The 18,535-nt window shown below is 45.4% G+C and overlaps 3 protein-coding genes across 4 annotated transcripts in view; 2 read left to right on the top strand and 1 right to left on the bottom strand.

Annotated features, from left to right (window-relative positions):
- NDUFS3 (NADH:ubiquinone oxidoreductase core subunit S3) overlaps positions 1-3,707 on the top strand; it is an 8,759-nt gene extending 5,052 nt beyond the window's left edge. The window contains exons 4-6 of the mRNA XM_009277585.1: positions 1,059-1,184; positions 1,470-1,589; positions 3,460-3,707. Of these exons, the coding sequence (XP_009275860.1) occupies positions 1,059-1,184; positions 1,470-1,589; positions 3,460-3,627 (414 nt within the window). The 3' untranslated portion in view covers positions 3,628-3,707. The remainder of the gene's footprint in view (positions 1-1,058; positions 1,185-1,469; positions 1,590-3,459) is intronic.
- A 5,895-nt stretch (positions 3,708-9,602) lies between these two features.
- On the top strand, positions 9,603-13,618 carry FAM180B (family with sequence similarity 180 member B). Of its 2 annotated transcripts, XM_009277485.2 has the most exons (3): positions 9,603-9,745; positions 11,635-11,714; positions 12,270-13,618. In XM_009277485.2, exons 1-3 carry the CDS (start codon positions 9,679-9,681, stop codon positions 12,711-12,713), a joined length of 591 nt encoding a protein of 196 aa, XP_009275760.1. In that variant the 5' UTR covers positions 9,603-9,678; the 3' UTR covers positions 12,714-13,618. The 2 variants fall into 2 exon arrangements, 1 of the variants encoding a protein (XP_009275760.1); XR_657491.1 differs by lacking the exon at positions 9,603-9,745 and having other exon boundaries at positions 11,643-11,781; positions 12,270-12,359.
- A 1,884-nt stretch (positions 13,619-15,502) lies between these two features.
- On the bottom strand, positions 15,503-16,888 carry C1QTNF4 (C1q and tumor necrosis factor related protein 4). The gene has a single exon (XM_009277483.2). The coding sequence runs from the start codon at positions 16,886-16,888 to the stop codon at positions 15,785-15,787; it is 1,104 nt and encodes a 367-aa protein (XP_009275758.1). The 3' UTR covers positions 15,503-15,784.
- Positions 16,889-18,535: the final 1,647 nt, after the last annotated feature.

Raw genomic sequence — 18,535 nt, 5'->3', positions numbered from 1 at the left:
GGACCTCCCCCGTTAACCAGGACTGCTGATAAATGATGAAGGGTGGCTTGGCGAGCACCTCTGCCAGCTCCCTCAGCACTCTCGGGTGGATCCCATCCGGCCCCATAGGTTTGTGAGCGTCCAGATGGCGTAGCAGGTCATTGACTGCTTCCTCTTGGATTATGGGGGGTTCATCCTGCTCGCCGTCCCTGTCTTCCAGCTCAGGGGGCTGAATACCGTGAGGATATAGTTCCTTCTTGCTTTGCTAATAGCTTTTTGCACAGCTTTGACTTTTAGTAACGTAACTCACGATTAGGCAAAAATCCTGAGAGTTGTAGAGAGAGTTTCTTTAACTCAAAGGCCTCCAGTCTCTGAAGATGTTGAAGATTTTTTAATTCAGGATTTTTCTTTTAAAAATCAGGGTAGTAGATTCCTAGAAATAATATAAATACAGACCTTAATGAATTCACCTTTTCCAGCTATCTTCACAGAAGCAGTATCAAACAAGGCTACACAATTTCTTACAAAGGTTTGGGGTTTTTTTTCAGTCTGCTTGTAGTAAGTATTCCTCACCGCCCCCCCGGAGGTTCTAGTAATCCTCATAAGCAGCCTTTTTATTAGTATTTCATCACCAGAAGAGCTAGAAATTTTCCCTGGTATCCAACTTCTTTGCTGAAAATTAAGTGTATTTCTTCTTAGCTTTCTCCCACTGGATGCTGAGAGTAACTGATAGCCATTTTCTTTGTGACAGACTATGGAAAGGCTATTGTCAAGTGTCTCCATCCTTTCAGTGTTCTCTTTTAAGATTTAGTATCCCTCTTTACTTCAGCTCTTCTTCATCGGTCATGTTTTCTAAATCTCACATCCTTTTTGTTACACTTCTAAGGATCAAAGTGGTAAGCTGTTGGAACGTCAGTTGTAATAGTGTCTTTTAGTGCCCAGCTCTGAAGTGCTGAATGTGATTCTGCCGATACAGAATATTTGAAATAGTCTTTGTGTGCGTTTGCTTGCCAGTACTGTACTGCTAAGAGATCCATAAATGCTGTACAAGACCAATGGCTTCTTTTATTCTGCTTCAGATTGTGTACAATCTCCTGTCTCTGCGGTTCAACAGTCGGATCCGCGTGAAGACATATACTGATGAGCTGACACCTGTTGACTCAGCAGTGTCTGTGCACAAGGCAGCCAACTGGTATGAAAGAGAGGTGAGTGCCACTGCACTTGGGAGCAGAATCTTTGTGGAGAGGGGCTGTGTTTTCCTGATTAAACTGATTCCCAGGGCCCTGAGGAAGAAAGAGAGAAGTGTTTCCCTGGCTGCCTTTTCAGAATAGGAGATAAAAGGGTGTTTGATTTGCTTTTGAGTGAGTTCCTGTGTCAGTTTCGCTGGCACTGCACAAAGCCAGGCATGTAACTGAAATTTTGTGGACATAATACATGAAGGGGTGGGGTTTTTTTTTCTAATCCAAATTACTTGGCTCCCTTTCATTTAGGTCTGGGACATGTACGGTGTTTTCTTTGCCAACCACCCTGATCTAAGGCGAATCCTCACAGACTATGGGTTTGAGGGCCATCCTTTCCGGAAGGACTTTCCACTCTCTGGTTATGTGGAGGTAGGAGATATGCTTATGTCTAAAGTTATCAAATCTCTCCAATAGTCTTACCTCTTAATGGCTTGATGTCCAGATGGAGATCGGTGACAAGTGGTGTCCCTCAGGGGTCCATATTGGGACCAGTACTGTTTAATATCTTCATCAATGACATAGTGGGATTGAGTGCACCCTCAGCAAGTTTGCAGATGACACCAAGCTGAGTGCTGCGGTTGACATGCCTGAGGGACGGGATGCCATCCAGAGGGACCTGGACAAGTTCAAGAAGTGGGCCTTTGTGAACATCATGAGGTTCAACAAGGCCAAGTGCAAGGTCCTGCACCAGGGTCGGGGCAACCCCCAGTATCAATACAGCCTGGGCCTATCAGTACTTAAAGGGGGCTTATAAGAAAGATGGGGACAGACTTTTTAGTAGGGCCTGTTGTGATAGGACAAGGGGTAATGGTTTCAAACTAGAAGAGGGTAGATTTAGATAAGGAATAAGGAAGAAATTTTTTACGCTGAGGGTGGTGGAACACTGACACAGGTTGAGGTGGTGGATGCCCCATCCCTGGACACATTCAAGGTCAGGTTGGACGGGGCTCTGAGCAACCTGATCTAGTTGAAGATGTCCCTGCCCATGGCAGGGGGGTTGGACTAGATGACCTTTAAAGGTCCCTTCCAAACCAAACTGTTCTATGATTCTATGATCTGAGTTTCGGTACAGAGATGTGACTGCTTTACAATCCTTTGTCCGAAAGGCACTAAGGATGTTTCGTTTGCCTGTATTCCGGAGGAGTTGTATAGATCTCCTGCATGGAAATTTGAAGTCATCACCAAGTATCATCTGTAATAAGGCACCCTAAGGCCAGAGGCATTGAGCAAATTTCATATGCTGTATACCTAAGAAATTTGTCAGGCAGAGAAAGTGCTTCTGCTTTTAGCATGTCTTCTGGAAGATTAAACTTTCCACTGCAAAACTGGAGATTCCCAGAGGAATAAAGGACTGAACTGATCTTAATGCAGCTGGAACTCCACTTCGTTGAGTTTTTGTAGGCTCAGATTATAAAACTCTAGTTGAACTGACTCTTGCCATTTATCAAATATTTACCTCTGTATGTCAAACCACAAGTGAAATGAGTGTGTTTGGTATCTGTCTAGTTTCAAATGACCGCCTTGCAGAAGCAGTCATATTTGGTGCAGTTCTAAGACTGAGTTGAGTCTGAGGAGAAAACAGTGAGGTTCTGCCAGCAACAGAGGGTTTTAAGAAAAATAGAAATAACAGCAAATCCTGAGTGAGGACCAGGCAGCATCTCCTGAGCTGTGCTTTGGAGATCTGGACTGGCACAGGGAGGATAAATCAAGACAGTCAGAAGTGTCTGGTACTCACCTGCATTTCACCCTGGTTGTCTTTTTGTCCTGTGTTCTGAGTGTTATGCTAAGAAGCACAACTGAAACCAAACAAACTGTGGTATTACAAAGATTCATGAGAGTAGCCCCCAGCTATGCCAGGTGGACGGGCCACCTTATTTCAGTGACTCAGGAGAAATTTCTTTGTCATATGACAAACTAAATGTGTTATTCCATGTGGACTTCATATGGACTGTAGGCTGGGCACTCCTAATTCAGGGTGGTTAGTCAGGACACAGGTATGTGGTAGCAAAGAGGAGGGTTTTCCTGGAGAATCCAGAGGTCTTGGTGGCATCTGGAGGGCTCTTGTTTAATAATGAGGAGAACTGAAGCCATGGCAGAGGCCTGTGGACTATCCATGGGATAAGAATGAGGATTGCCTGTACCAGAGGGTGGTCTGGGTCATTACTGTGTACAGCTAATAGCAGAGATGCTACGGGGACTGTATGAAAATCACCGGCCTGTGTTCTTTGCTCTGTTCTAGGTGCGGTATGATGATGAAGTGAAACGGGTAGTGGCAGAGCCTGTGGAGCTATCTCAGGAATTTCGCAAGTTTGATCTGAATAGTCCTTGGGAGGCATTTCCTGCCTATCGTGCAGCTCCAGAACCCCTGAAAATAGAAGCAGGAGCCAAGAAAGAAGATGCGAAATAGCAGCAGAATGGAGCAGATGCACGGCACCATCCTTTCTGTTCTAACATAGTATTTATAATAATAAAAATTGATACAAGGTTCTTGCCTGTTGTGGTCAAATGAATAATGTTGTTTTCAAACTATATGAAAAGCATAGGGTGAGGGATGCTAATTTACAATCCTGATAATCCAACTGGTAAATATTTATCTGCTGCTTTGAGTTGTAAGACACTGGATTTGTCTTTTTGGTTTGCAAATTGATTGGAGTCCAGGCATTCCCTGTGGCTAAGATGCTTTATATACACTGCTTCTGCTAGCTGTCCCTGCAGGCATAAATCACAACCTGAGCACCTACTAGGAGACTGTACTGAAGCAGCTGTGTAGCTTAAGCAATGGGGCAGCAGTATCTCAGCTCCAAGATGGGCGTTGGGAAGACCGTAATAATATAGTGAACAGGCAAAGCTTTTGTAAATGGTCCTAATACGCTTGTTATTAGGACAACAGAAGATGTACTTGGATCCAGACCAAAACAATTGTGGAAATCTCTGCAATGTTTCTTTGGGAATTGAGTCAGTGTCTGTTCTCCTGGCAGAAGGAGTTGCAGGTAACCTCTCACGTGCCACTCCCTCATGATGGCTTTTTCTTCATAATCAGGCAGTCTTTTATCCAGCTTCTTCAGATTGTGCTTTTTCCTGCAGTCAAAAGTATCTCCCTTCCCTTCTCCCATAGACAAGAGGCTATGCCTTTTTGTCACTATTGCAATTATTTTGAGCTGTATAACAGCATTACCACTATCTTTGCTCTTGTGGAAAACCTCAGCTCTTTCCAAAAAAGCTGGAAAAAACCTGTAGTTTCAGTCCACCCACCACCTGTTTGAATGGGATTACATTACAGCAGTCATCAATTAATAATGTCCCTTGTCCTTAGTCCAGAAAATGCGTAACGCAGTTCTGCATCGGAAAGCTGACTGACCTCATTAAGATCTGAAAACTGTTGTATAAGAGATTTCATAAAAAAAATCACAAGCTGTTTGTAGAGATTTCCTGAATCACTATGTAAGCTTTTGAATTGTAAAAGCAGTAACTAAAAAAGGGGCTTGGAGGAGATTAGAGTACGGGATGGACGAAGGGATAGGACAATAATAAATTCAATTAAGAAAAAAAAGGGACAAGTACTCACTGTGACTAGAATTTGATCTGTTTGCAAGGACAAAGAGCTGAACTGTATGGTAAGAATCGGGTTTCATGTTTGTTTCCACCCCAGCCTTGTAAGCATGGGCTTCTTAAATTTTTTTTTTTTTTTTTAATTTGTTTCAGGCTGCTATGGCTGGCAGTGTTTGGGATGTGACTCAGAACAGTGTTCTCTAGTTAAAATTAATAGCATGTGCCACTCACCTTAAAAGTTACAGCTTTTCATGGGAAAGAGGAAAGAGAAGGGAACACAAATCAGCAGAAGTTTGGGGTTTCATACAATTCTTAGCTCCACTTTGGATCTGCCATCAATTGAACTGATTAAATAGGAAATGTACTTTTAGTCCTTCCTACAACATATTCCACAGCTGGTTCTGTTTTCTGCTGCAGTGGCTCTTTTTGCATGCTGATGCCTATTGCACAAGACAGGAAAGTTCCTGGCACCACTTCTGCTACTGTGAAAATTCTTTATAAAGCACATTTCCCTGCAATGTTCGCCCTCTCCCACCCCAGGTTGCTTGAGGCAGCATGCCAAGACTCACGGTCTATGTATCATAAAAAAAATGTATTTCCCCAGTACGGTAAGTCAGAAGACTGATGGTAGCAGGAACAGAAGGAAAACTGCCATTTAAACATAATGTTTGTGCAGAGGGAGAATTTGATTGACGTAACATCAAGAAATGGTAGACACAATGCCCTGTCAAGTTAGACAAAATGCAAGGTTTGCTGAAGAATGTGTGTACTGGAGTCAAAGTAGCCAGCCCTGTGGGGACAGGCATTGGCTCCAGCAGGTCTTTAGTATGTGGAATAGTTGCTAATGGACCCAAATCTCTTCTCATTAGAGAAGCCTGGGAGCTTATGAAGAGTGCAATTTCCTCACCCAGACGCATTACCCCAGGGCACAAGAGGTTACACAGCGTCATAGGGTACTGCCAGTGTTGGCACACTACCTCCTCCGCTGCTCCTGAGCCCCAGGGGCCATCCTTGCCTATGGAGCCTGCTCGCTCTGGGTTCCTTGTGGCTGGTGGGCACTTGCTTCATGCCAGGCAAGGCTGTGGTCAGCTTGGTCAAGCACACAGCTGTCTTCCAAATCCTCTGTCCCTGCCTGGTCCACACTACCAGCCTCCATGAGGCTTGTTTGCCTAGGTTGGATTTCCCAGCTGTAGGAGGACGTTGGATGAGATGCAAGTCAGATGGAGCTGACTTACAGACACGCTATTCAGAAGAGAAATTTTCTGGTACTGCAGGGACAAACAGACTTTAGGTGATGACTCACAGTCACCACGTTGAGCTTCCCCAGCTGAGTAGGTTTTGTTGGTGTTTTCCAGAACTCTGGCATTTCTCCCTACAGCCGGGCGAGCAGACTCTCCTCCCTGAGGATGTGGCTGTTGATGGCGTCAGGGCATCCATCTGCATCACAGCCACACCATCTGTATAGGCCCTTATGATTGATCTCCAGTCAAAATCCAGATGGAGATTTCAGCTGGGCCTTGCACGCCTGCAGAACAGAGATTATGGGACTACTGAGGGACAGGCTGGATGACAGCATGCCCCGTATCACCCATCACACTGCATCCCATTACATCTTCTCCAAGTTGTGTGAGGCCTGAGGGGGATCCTTTTGTGCAGTAGGTGCAGTGGGATGGGGCCCTCCCTGCCACTCTTACACAGCCATTACTCCTTCAAGCAGGGGATGCAGCTCACAAGCTGAAAGAAAAAAGACAAGGAAAGCATTTGCATAAGGACCAGCAGCACCATACCTGGAAAATACCAGTATAACGGTGGAGGCCCTGTCTGGTTACAGACAGTGCTTCACTCCTACTTCCCTCAAGGTTTTCTTCCTTCTTCAGCTCCCGTGACTCAAACCTCACCTTCCCTGGGAGCCATGTATGTCCTTCTTCTTTCCCCTCTTTCCTTAGCCTCATCTTCCTCCCCCAAGCACCTGCCAGACAGGCCCAGGCTGGGGACTGTGGTCTCCCCATGTTCTGGGCAAGATGTTCAAAGCAAGAGGTTTCTCCAACTCTATAAGCAGAATTTCCCTTTCATGAAGATGCTGCCTATCACCCTGCAGTCCCATCTCAAAGAAACCTCCCTCCCAAAGAGGCTCTTCCGCTGCTGTATTAACCACACCTTGTGCCTTCTGCTACTGCCCTGGATCATGTGTGCCTGTCTCTAAGCACAGCCTGTGTGGGTCCCTGTGGCAAGATGCCTGTCCCAGCATACAGATGTAATCTGCAATGGGACAAGGAAGCAGCAGAAATCTACTGTGTTGAGAGGATGGGTAGCTTCAGCTGTACAAACACTGCTATGTATATGTTTACAATTGAAAAATCAAAGATCAAACAATGTAACAAAAGAAAAGGTCTGTACAAACAACATAATGGCAGATGGAGATGCTAAATAAGCCAAGAAACAGACACAAGGATTTAGGGCCTGCAGGAGTCTGTAATGTAAGAACCAGAGGAATTCTTCCCAGCAGATGCTGCCACTTGTGACTGTGGCAAACTGAGGTTAGGGTGGCTGCCACCTCACTACTCTCTTCCCTTAATAGTTTCTCACTCCATTGCCCCAGCTCCCCTGTGACAGGCAAAGCTTCGGCCACCTGGAACAAATTTTGCATCAGCATCCAACCAGCTCCTGCAGTTTTTGATCCCTCACATCCCTCCCCTTTCCCATCTTCTTGCTTCAGGAGGTCATGGTGGAAAGCATGAAACCAGTCAAGGTGCCCCTGCAGAAATGTGGCTTGATGTGATGTTTTGAAACTGCTCCTACAACAGATGGTATGACCAGGGGGAGCGTGGAGGGGCAGCGTTGTGCACACTGAGCTGTGAATACCTGGCAAGGACAAAATTCCTCTGGAGGAGCAGGCGCACCGCCTAACATTGCAGTCGCACATGCAGGGACTATGTGCAGCTGTCAGAAACTCAGGCTTGTTTCTGTGCACCATATAACTACTGCTGCTTTACAAACAACTAAGGCATATGTTTATCACTCTACAATTGCCTTTCTGTGCGGAATAGTGAGGCAATTCTACAAAATCCCTCCAGCTCAAGGCAGCATCTACCACTGATGCTTGTCCTCCGCCTGCCACTGTATCACTCACCTAAGCACAGCCTCTGAGCCTCCTCTCTTCTCCCTCCCACCAACACGTGCATCCACCTCTAGGCACTTCAGATGCAAGCTGTTCCTAGGAAATTTTCCTGTTGACAAAATCATATATGGCCTTCGCAGATGTTGGCCAAAATCCTGGACTCCTCCATGTGTCACATGCTGCATGATAAAGGGAAGCTTTTTCATGGCCAAAGAGATGCAGGGCTTTTTTTGCATAGTGACTTCTAGACAAAGTCATGTGTACACTGTGGATTGTAAGGGACTCTGGCACAAAACAGAAGGCACATCAATCTCACTGCACAGATGGGTCATCAGAGTCTGCCTCTTGAGTAGCATATTATTCACAGTTTAATAACAGATATCTCATCCCAGAAGAAAGGGATGCAGCTAAAGCGTAAGCAGCAGAAAATAATGAAAACTGAAAGAAGCATAGCCTGACTTGAAGGTAGCCAAGGCTATGACAGAAACACAGGTCTTATTTTGATTCAAACTGAGGGTAAGAATGGCTCTGGATATTGAGGGCCCCCCATCCCTTGATAAATCTGTGGGACTCTTCCATTTTGTGCTGCTTTTCTTCACAGCTGGTGTGAGTCCACATATTGCCAGGTACAACTACAGATCCTGGAATTTTCAGAAGACTTGCTACTTTGCACACTGACAACTTACTAACTGGAACATCGTCCCTACCCTAGTAAACTATCTGGTGACGGTAGTCACTACAAACTGACACCCTGTAACTTGCTGAGAAAGGTATGTGTTTCAGCTCCACCTCCTCTCTTTTCTAGGCAGATTTCTGTCCCCAAAGAACACCTTTAACCTGAGGGAGATGGTATTATTACTTATTTATACATATTATTACTTATTTGCATAATCCTGGCATCCAAGAACCTTTTGGAGAACCCAGGAGAATATTGTGCCATACATAGTAGAAATACAGAACAGCTTGACTGGGGATTGGGCACTAATAGAAATGCAAAGATGTGTGGAGGACAGATATCTGCTGTGAAAGGAATCAGATGAAGTTTCGTCTATGTAATTCACAACATCTAAGGCAGACCATGCTCATCATAACCCAGAAGTCTTGTCACAGGAGAGGACGATGAGGTGCTAAAGCCTGGCAGGCTCTGATCCTTGCTGTTTTGCTAGGTCAGTATATTGAGTTCTCCCTCTGAGAGGTTTGATACAGAATGGAACAAGTGACGTTTCTTCCGCCTGCTTGTATATTTTGGCTGCTACTGCCCTTCCATGAATCTGCACAGACTGCCAGCCTTATCTGTTTATGACATTTCAGGATTGTTTGCAGATTTTCAAACTCAGAAAAAAGGAAAACTGAAAATGAAGCCAAGGAGCTGAGCAGAAGTGTCGTGGAGATGTGGCAGAGGCGCTGTGTGGAGGCTGAAGGGACCAGGAGGTCCCCGCCTTGTTCAGAGGCAATCATGCGTAGTGAAATTTCTTGCAACTAATAGCTCCCTATAATAAATTGCAGTGGGAAATCAGTCTTTGGAAAAGAAGCTTAAACAATTTTGCCAAAAACTTCACAACAAAGTCTTCCAAGTTTCCAGAATACGATGGAAAGTATCTTTCGGGGTCAGCAAGTTGAACTGCAAGCCCTTTCCAGGACTGCAACCAGAAACACAGAAAGATGGATCCATTCCAACAGAGGCTGCTGGGACCAGAAGCAGCAAGGGAAGACGCCACAGCTAAACCGCTCTCACTGCACACACGGCACTGTCCGCGGAGAGGGTGGCAGCCGCTGCCGGGCAGGGCTGCTATGGCCCAGGTGCAGTTCAACGCCTGGCTGATCCTGTGTGTGTTTGCTGGATCCCAGAGGCTGACAGGTAAGAATTGCACCTGTCAGCGATGCAGCTTCTTGGCTTGGCAAACGTTCGTACACCGCCAGTGGCGTGACACTTTGCCTGCTTCTTCAGATACGGTCAACCGCTTCAGCTGGCTGTGCTGACACGGAGAGAGCGCGGTAGCTGGAGTCCCAGCGGGGCTTGTTCAGTGGGGGAGACACTTCTACCTGCAGGTTGAAGACCTGCTGCTATTTTTGGTGGCAGGGGGAGGGTTTTCTTGGGTCTCTGCTGAAAAAGTCTGCTCCTGCAATAATGTTTGTGGATTTTCTAGATGCTTTTTGGAAAAAAAAAACCCCTGTTGAATGATATAGTAAGGAAGGGACCATCTTCCCATCCCCAGAGGATATTTATGTTATTATTTCACTACATTATTTGTTATGCTTTGTTTAATTTTTGTTCTACTCTACTCAAAAATCTAACACTGCATATATTTATAAGACTAATAAGTTACTAATAACAGCAGTTTGGCGGCTATTCAACAGTCACTGACTTTGCAGCCAATCGGACCTCTCTCAGTAGAGGGATCTGTGAACCTAGCGGATCAGTTAGCAGACAGAAGCCCAGCAAAGAAATTTTCAGATGATGTAGTAACTTTACCTGAGCTAAAAGCCTTGCTGGCACATCCATGGAGGTGTAGGAAAGAGCAGCTACATCCCTGCTCACATTCCAAAGCCACAGCTGGCTTGGATCTGGGAGCCTGCAGCTGTGCAGAGAACGAACCTCCGCAGCCTGGGGGTTGGCAGTGCACTTCTTCAGGCAGCTTGTACATCTCCCTGAAAAGCTTTAATCAAGAATGGGAAGTTAGAAGGGGGGGTTGGTAGTAGTCATCACACACCTACAGTATTAAATCATTTTTCTACTTTTTATAAGCACCTGCTGACCTTAACTCTGGAGTACTCAACATAAATTCTCCCTCTTTTTTATATAAAAAAGCCTTCATCCATATAAAAATAATAATAAAATAATGTGTCAGAGAGCTTACTATTTTATAAGAGCTTTTTCCATTTCATGTTTCTTGACCTGAAGGATGAGTCTGTAAGAAGTAGAAGAGGGTCTTGGCTACACGACTACGCTGATCAATGCAGAGAAGGGAGGGGATGCAGCCTCCTTCTCACAGTCCTGGACTGAGGCTACTTGTGTCTCCTTTTTTCATGAAGAAAGAAATGATAAAGGCAAAATAAATGCAGAAATTTAAAGCACTAGAAGTATTAGTAAATGAAAATTAAAGAATTCTTAGGATTAATGTGACTCTCATATTAATAAACTCCCATTCCTCTGGCCTCGTATCCATTTTTTCCCAGTTTAAATGATGTTGGGTGGCCCAGCAAAGAATTAGCTGGACATGAGAAGAGCCATAATGGATCTGACTGGGTTTCTTTTACCCTCACACTCTGCCCCCACCAGCGGCAGATGCTCAGGGAAGAAGTATAAAACCAGCATAACCATCAGGTTATGTTTCCACCAGCAGGTCAAGGAGCCTCCCAGCACCCTCCTTCCATTGGGCAGCATTACTTTCTCCAGCAAAAACTGCCAAGGAGCCAAAACCATCAGTTCAAAACCCACCCATACTTGGCGTGAGGGCCTTTTGTGCTGCCTGGCAAAGCAAGTGCCTTTGCTGCCGTATGCTTTAGCTCTGTTGGCAGGATTAAGGGCCATCATATCCAAAACTTACACTTGCCTCCCTTAACCACTTCTGCTCCTCTTAAAAAACTTGTTTTGCTCATCAAAATCCCGTGGTCAGCATCTGTTATATTTGGCAAACTGTGAGTGGCAGGTCAGAAATATTGAAGACATCACTGACAACCAAATGACAAAAATAAACAGGAAGGGCCGTGGTCTGGCACTACCAAACTCTGCCTGATGTCTTCCAGATGAACATCCTCACAGCAGGGACGATGCCAGCGCCAATGCACCCCGTCGCGGCCCAGAGGATGCCAACGTCATGTTAGAGGTCTCCTGGGCATTGGGGACCCATGGGCTGAGGCACTGTTAGCGCCCGCGCTCCCACCTGCCTGCACGTAAAAACTCACACGTTCTGCTTGTTCTCATCCCTGTCGGTTTTTGGGAGCACCTGGAAAATGCCTCGGCGATGCCCTAATTGCATTTGTGCTTCTCCCCCCAACATGGGGTGCAGCTGAAGGGGGCTCTGACCCCCTTTGCAGCACCTCACAGCTCTGGGGTGGGACAAGGGACTCCCCCCACCCAAGGCGGCCGCGCCGGGGAGCTGCTGCGGGTGGGACTGCAGCGGGAGAGGCAGAGCGGGAGGCGAGAGCTGGACGGGTCCCATGGGGAAACCGAGGCGTGGGGCCAGTCAGAAAAGGGGTGTGGGGCTGGCGGAGAAGGACATGGAGTGGGACTAGGCGGGCCGTGGGCAGCAAGTCAGGGAGCGGCCGCCTCTCGACCCGGCCCGAGATTTGGCAGCTTTGCAGATGGCTCTACAGCTCGGTTATAACTGGCGGAGGGTTTGTGCTGGGCTTCCCGTGCTCACGCTGCTCTCCTCTTCCAGATGCTCTGGGGAGGGCTGGATATCCAGGCCAACAGGACAATCCGGCTGTGGGACGAAGAACTGGCCTCTCTGCGCCCAGCACGGCGGTTCATCCAGATTTTAGAGGATGAAGTTCCCAAAACACCGACAGAGATTGAGCAGCATCTGAGATATTATTCACTGACTGATACCCCTTTGCCTCTAACTGAATTTGACCGTCTCCTTTTCACCAGTGTTTACTGTGCCTATCAGGTTCGCTCCTTGCAGGGTCTGGATAAAAATCTCTGGATTAGTTTTTTCTCTCAGCTAGTTGATGAAATGTTTCGTGATCTGTGCAAGGGGCTCTGCCCTGCAAATACCACCCTCCTCCTGGCTTCCTGGCCCTGGAAGGAGAAGCCTTCACATTTAGCATCCCTGAAACATTTCTATCGTTCGAACCTGGCCAGGACCAAGAGAGACACTTAATAAGGGAAACTATGGTAGGAAAGGACACACCTGTCTTCAGCTGCATCCTTGGTTATTTCAAATGCTTTCCACATTATTCGGGACTTTGTACAAATACGCCACACCTTTTTGTCCCACTTTCTGCGTTGCGTTGGCAACCCTCTAAGGATTTATACACAAGCTTTTATTTTTAAATGAAATAGGACAAAACTATAAAATGCATTTCACCCTTTCCTGTTTCTTTTTTCTGTTTGTTTTTTTAAGTGGGCTGTGCTGAAGGGGGCAGTGCTGTTTAGATGTGTTATCTATCTTGATCACTGATGCTTACCAGGGAGATGCCCTGGCAGTTTTTTTCCAGGTTGTTACACTGGTGTCCTAGCTGACTTCATTTCAGATAATTCAGTTCAGCCTCCTTATATTCCCCCTGTGGTTTCCGCCAAATACAGTATCTTTTCTCCTCTCCAGTAACCAGCTAAGCAGATGCTGTTTTGTTTCATGATATAGGTCACATATTTAATTTCAGCTCTCTGCTCAAGTGGCATCACATTTTATGTGTCCATAGTAATTTCCCATCTCATGTATGCATTTTTCTTCAAAAAAGCAACCTGAAAATGTATGTATTCCATGAAACTTTCTAGTATTTGCATTTCATATTTACACATGTACATTGCTTTCTGTCAGTTATCTGTTAGGAATACACTCCCCTAAATCTCATTTAAATTCCTAAGGATCATGACCTAGTTATTTCTTCAGAAGATTTTACTTCTTCTATGAAGTTTTTTTGTACAGCTATGGCACTTTACAAGCCAAACATAACAAATACACAATCTCTAGCTTAAAAATCAGAAATACAATTACTTTACAGAAAGAGATCTTTAACTTTTCTCTGTCTTACACATTGCAATGTGGAATTAAATAAATGTAATTAACTGCTCGGGAGGGTTTTGATTTTTTTTGCTTGTTTGTTTCTACTGGTTTTCCCGCTGCCTTTATAGGTACATTAACTTTGAACGTTCATTGCATGTGCTTAGATGATGGGATCCGTAATTCCCTTTCTAACGATATACTCTTAATTTTCCATGCTCAGCAAAGGAGGCATGTGTGACATTCAAAGTGGGAACTGCTAGCTTTTGACCTAGTTAATTTTTTTCCAAGCCGTTGTTGCCCAACAGATGGAAAGGAGAAATGGTGAGGCAGGAATAAGAAGCCTAGAAGCAAGATGCCACAGAGAATGGTTTTCAAGGTCAGGTTAGGGCTATGACAGGAGAAGATAGATTTACGCAGTTCATAAAGTAGGTTGGTTGTTGCTTGTTTGTTTTTTTTTTTTTTCTTTTTTCCCCCAAAGGATGTAGGAGGTAAGATTAGCATTTTATTTGAAGTATAACTTCTAGTAAACTAGTGTCCCACCTAATGTTCTTCTAATCTTCTGCTGTTTTTTTACATACCTCCAATCTCTACCCCTCACCCTTTTCCCACATATGCCCCCAGTCTCTAATGTCTATGATATCTATGGAGTGGCGGGGGCAGGGAGTGGCTGCTGACAAGTTCCATTTGAGCAGAGAACATCATCAAAAGTCTGAGCTGGGATGGCCCTAGTGCATGAAAATACCGTCTTGCTGGAGAATATACAGTCTGAGCTATATGAATGGAGGGGGTTGGCTTGGTGACTCGGGTGCAAATGCACTGTTTTGAACCCAGGATTTTGTTAGGATCAGTTTAAAAGCATTGCCATCTGTTGAGCAGATTATAAACTAAACTCAAGTGATGTCACAAATTTCCGTGCATGCTCAGGATGATGCACATTTGCAGTTTATGTAGTTTGGGAGACAAATCAGAGTTTAGCTCAACTGAAACAGCACCAATCGCGCTATGATGAAGCCTCCAGCCTCCTGGTTTCTTCCTACCCGCCTGTGTGGATCCTGCCGCCGGTACCGATTGCCCCATAGGAACACACCAGTGCCCTCTGCAGCCACACCAGTTCTCCCTACAGCAGTGCCACGGCTCGGCGGTACACAGCGCGTGAGAAACCACTGGAACACAGACGCTGAAAATATCACTTAATGGTACCTTTGATCCCGCTTGCACTAGGTTACCGATACAGCATATGGCAGGTTAGCCATACCCTTGTATTCAAGGAGCTAATTTCTGCAGAATCTAATGCCCCTGCAGTCAACACTACCATCACACGGCATGATACTACTCGCACTTCCAAGTTATGAGCCTGCTCCTGACCCAAGTATTAAGAGATTTAAAAATACATGTTTTATTCTTCTTACTTACCTTGCTTCTGAGCTTTTAGATGATGGTCCATTTATAGATTTGAGCCCTCATCCTTTACTACAAGGGCTAGAAGCCTACTTTTTTGTTTATTTCTAAATGTATTATTTTCATTAAATGGAAGCTGAGATTCTCAAACACAGCTTCTTGACTTCAGCAACTTCAGATTAAGAAAAGCACCAAATATTGTGAAACTTGCAATAAAATCATAAGAGGTACTAACACTTCACACACACAAATGATAAAGAAGAGTGTACACAGACTGGCTTCTGTAGTACAGTAACACATACTGCAGCTCGTAGGATCACCATGCTTCTTTCTCTCCTGAGCTGGCACCTCAGGCAGTGACAAGCACACAAGTCTCACAAGTAACAACGAATTCCAATCTGAGAAAATTTTACATCATTGTATTTTTATTACATTCATTTTCATTACATTTATTCCCTCCCCAGATATGCAAGGAAAGTCACCACATCCTTTGCTTTCTGGATGCTGGGGATCTGCAGTAACATTACCGCAGCGGTTCTCTGATCCTCAGCATCTCACTATGCAGCCCCACCCCTGCCCCAAAACTACCTCATGCTTTATCCTTAAATCAAACACCAACACAGAACACAGACATACAACCTGTAAAGGCCTTTCTATGCACAAATGGCAGACACAGCAGTGGCCCTGCAGACAGGGCACAAGCGTGCAGCTTAAGGAAAGCACTGGACACATGATAGCATGCTCAAAGTAGAGGATGATATCTGAAGAGGAGCTATACCCAAGTTCATGGCACCTTGGCTTTTCTTATGCTCCTTTCACATCTGCATTTAATTGTTTGACCCTTGGGGTGAGCTGGCACCTGGAAGCCACTTTGGCTGAGCCTCTGAATAGATCAGGAAGCCCGTGAAGGTGATGTACTTGCCATGGTTGCTGTAGGCACCATAGCCATCGTGCTGATGGCTGTAGAGCCAAACAGTGTCCCCATATTGCAGAGGCAGCATGATACTCTGGCTCTGCATCTCCCGCCTCTTGGAGTGGTTGTCATCATAGATCATGGCCTGCACCTCATTGTGGTTCTTCATAAGTTTCACTGACATAGTCTTAAAGGGCATTTTGCCAATGGTGAAGGAGAAATAGTATGCACCAGGTATACGGCATGAGAAGACACCAGTGGAGGAATTGAAATCTTTTCCAATGTTCACAAACTCTGTGTCAAATGTGATTGGCTCATGCTGGTTTTGCTTGTCATCTGTCCCCAGGAGACTTTGTGAGCGGGCAACCGAAAATGCAGAGCGAGGATCTTGTTCTCTGTTTCGCTGATCAGATAACACGTGTCGCTGTGAAGCTTCATTCTGTTCTCCGGGAAGTTGCTGAATAGTGTGATGATGTGGCCCCAGCTCTTGAGAGCTAAGAGCATTCTGGAAGAAGGCAGAAGTGTCTGGATAGATTAGGTAGCCATTGAAAGTTGTATAGGGGCCCACGTTGCTGTAAAGAGCATACTTGGGGTCTCCATGTAAACGGAGCCAAACTGTGTCACCATAGTCAAGCTGCAGCATGGCACTCTGGCTGGCTACCTTCCGCTCCTTGCGGTGATGTTCATCGTACACAATCACTTGCACCTCATTCTTGTTTCTCATCAGCATGACAGACAAGTTTTTCTTTGGGTACTTCCCAACAGTGAAGGAGAAATAGTAGGCTCCAGGGATCCGACAGCGGAACAATCCAGTCTTGGGATCAAAGTCATTGCCAATGTTCACATACACTTTGTCAAAGGTAATGACCATCTCAGAGCTCCCTTCCATGCTGCTGGTTCTGGCCACAGAGAAAGCAGAGCGAAATTCAGTACTGGTGTCTGCTGGGAAGCCATCTGTAGGCAGAAAAATCATGCAGCAAAGGAATCCAAACAGGATCTGAACCTTCAGTGTCATCATTGTATCTGAAAGGAAAAAGAAGCGTATTTTAGCAGGCATCCCATTAATTTCCAGCTCATACTCCAGTTGAAACCCAGATCTGAATCTTGCTAAATAGACACAAAGGTCTACGTCCAAATATTGAGAAGTTTCCAGTGCATTCTCTGATCAGTGTATGGGACCATACCTCAGTTCAGATCCCAGCACTGTTTTGGTATTTTCCTAGCAAGAGCTGGACCTTTTTTCCCTGTACTTGTAGGAAGAAAAAGAATCTTCTCTTTTGAAAGCCTGGCTGTCCTACAGTCTGTCTGCAAAACACTCTGTTGCTCACACTGCAGAGGGATCTCAGAGCTTGCTGGGGCTTTGCCAGAGCTCCCTTTTGTAGTGCTTTTATTCATAAGACCAAGGATGAAACAAAGCCCTACACAGACCCTGTATTATACAACTGAGATACAGCTGAAGGGCAGGGAGAAGAGGACATATGCTCTAGAGATTCCTATGCAGATGCCATTGCCTAGCACTGCACTAGCTGTATCACAGGATGTGGAAGCTGGAAGCCAAGTAAGTTGGTAGACCCCTGTCATGGTTTAATCTCAGTCGGCAACTGAGCACCACGCAGCCACTCGCTCACTCCCCCCCAGTGGGATGGGGGAGAGAATCAGAAGGGTAAAAGTGAGAAAAACTCGTGGGTTGAGATAAAGACAGTTTAATAGGTAAAGCAAAAGCCACGCATGCAAGCAAAGCAAAACAAGGAATTCATTCACTACTTCCCATCGGCAGGCAGGTGTCCAGCCATCTCCAGGAAAGCAGGGCTCCATCACGCGTAACGGTTACTTGGGAAGACAAACGCCATCACTCCAAACGTCCCCCCCTTCCTTCTTCTTCCCCCAGCTTTATATACTGAGCATGACATCACATGGTATGGAATATCCCTTTGGCCAGTTTGGGTCAGCTGTCCTGGCCGTGCCCCCTCCCAGCTTCTTGTGCACCTCCAGCCTTCTCAGTCGGTAGAGCATGGGAAGCTGAAAAGTCCTTGACTAGTGTAAACACTACCTAGCACCAACTAAAACATCGGTGTGTTATCAACATTGTTCTCACCCTAAATCCAAAACACAGCTCTGTACCAGCTACTAGGAAGGAAATTAACTCTATCCCTGCCGAAACCAGGACAACCCCATTATTCAGACAGAGTTCACCATGAATCTGTGAAGAGTGTGAAGAAACTAGAAGAAGGATTTTTTAGGGAAGGAAGGAAGGAAGGAAGGAAGAAAATGGGGAAAATGAATGAAATGAAAAAAAGAAGGAAAACAAAAGGTAAATAAAAGGCAAGTCTCCCAAAGCATGAGAGAGAACTGAAATACCAAAACCAGGGAAACAACTCCCTATCTGGATAACAGACCAGAGAGAAAAAACTTATTTGATCCTTAAAAAAGAGGGAGAAGTTAGGAGCTAATGCGATTTTCTGTTTCCAGTTTCTGTGATTTTTTTTTTTGGACTGAGGCCAAAAATCATCTATTAGTGCTTTCAGGCTGAAAACAAAACTGCCAGTCATTCCAATGAGAAGCTTCTCTCCCTGTCACCTCTCTGTGCTTATTAAAATATCATTCAGGCTGGGAGGCAACTGCCCTGTTTGCAGTCTGCCCCATCTGTCACCCCAGAACTGGTGCC

This window comes from Aptenodytes forsteri, unplaced genomic scaffold (genome assembly GCF_000699145.1).
Source record: "Aptenodytes forsteri isolate BGI_AS27 unplaced genomic scaffold, ASM69914v1 Scaffold146, whole genome shotgun sequence".
Classification (NCBI taxonomy): Eukaryota; Metazoa; Chordata; class Aves; order Sphenisciformes; family Spheniscidae; genus Aptenodytes; species Aptenodytes forsteri.
Note: the sequence above shows the minus strand (reverse complement) of the source record. Positions and strands in the feature narration are given on the sequence as shown.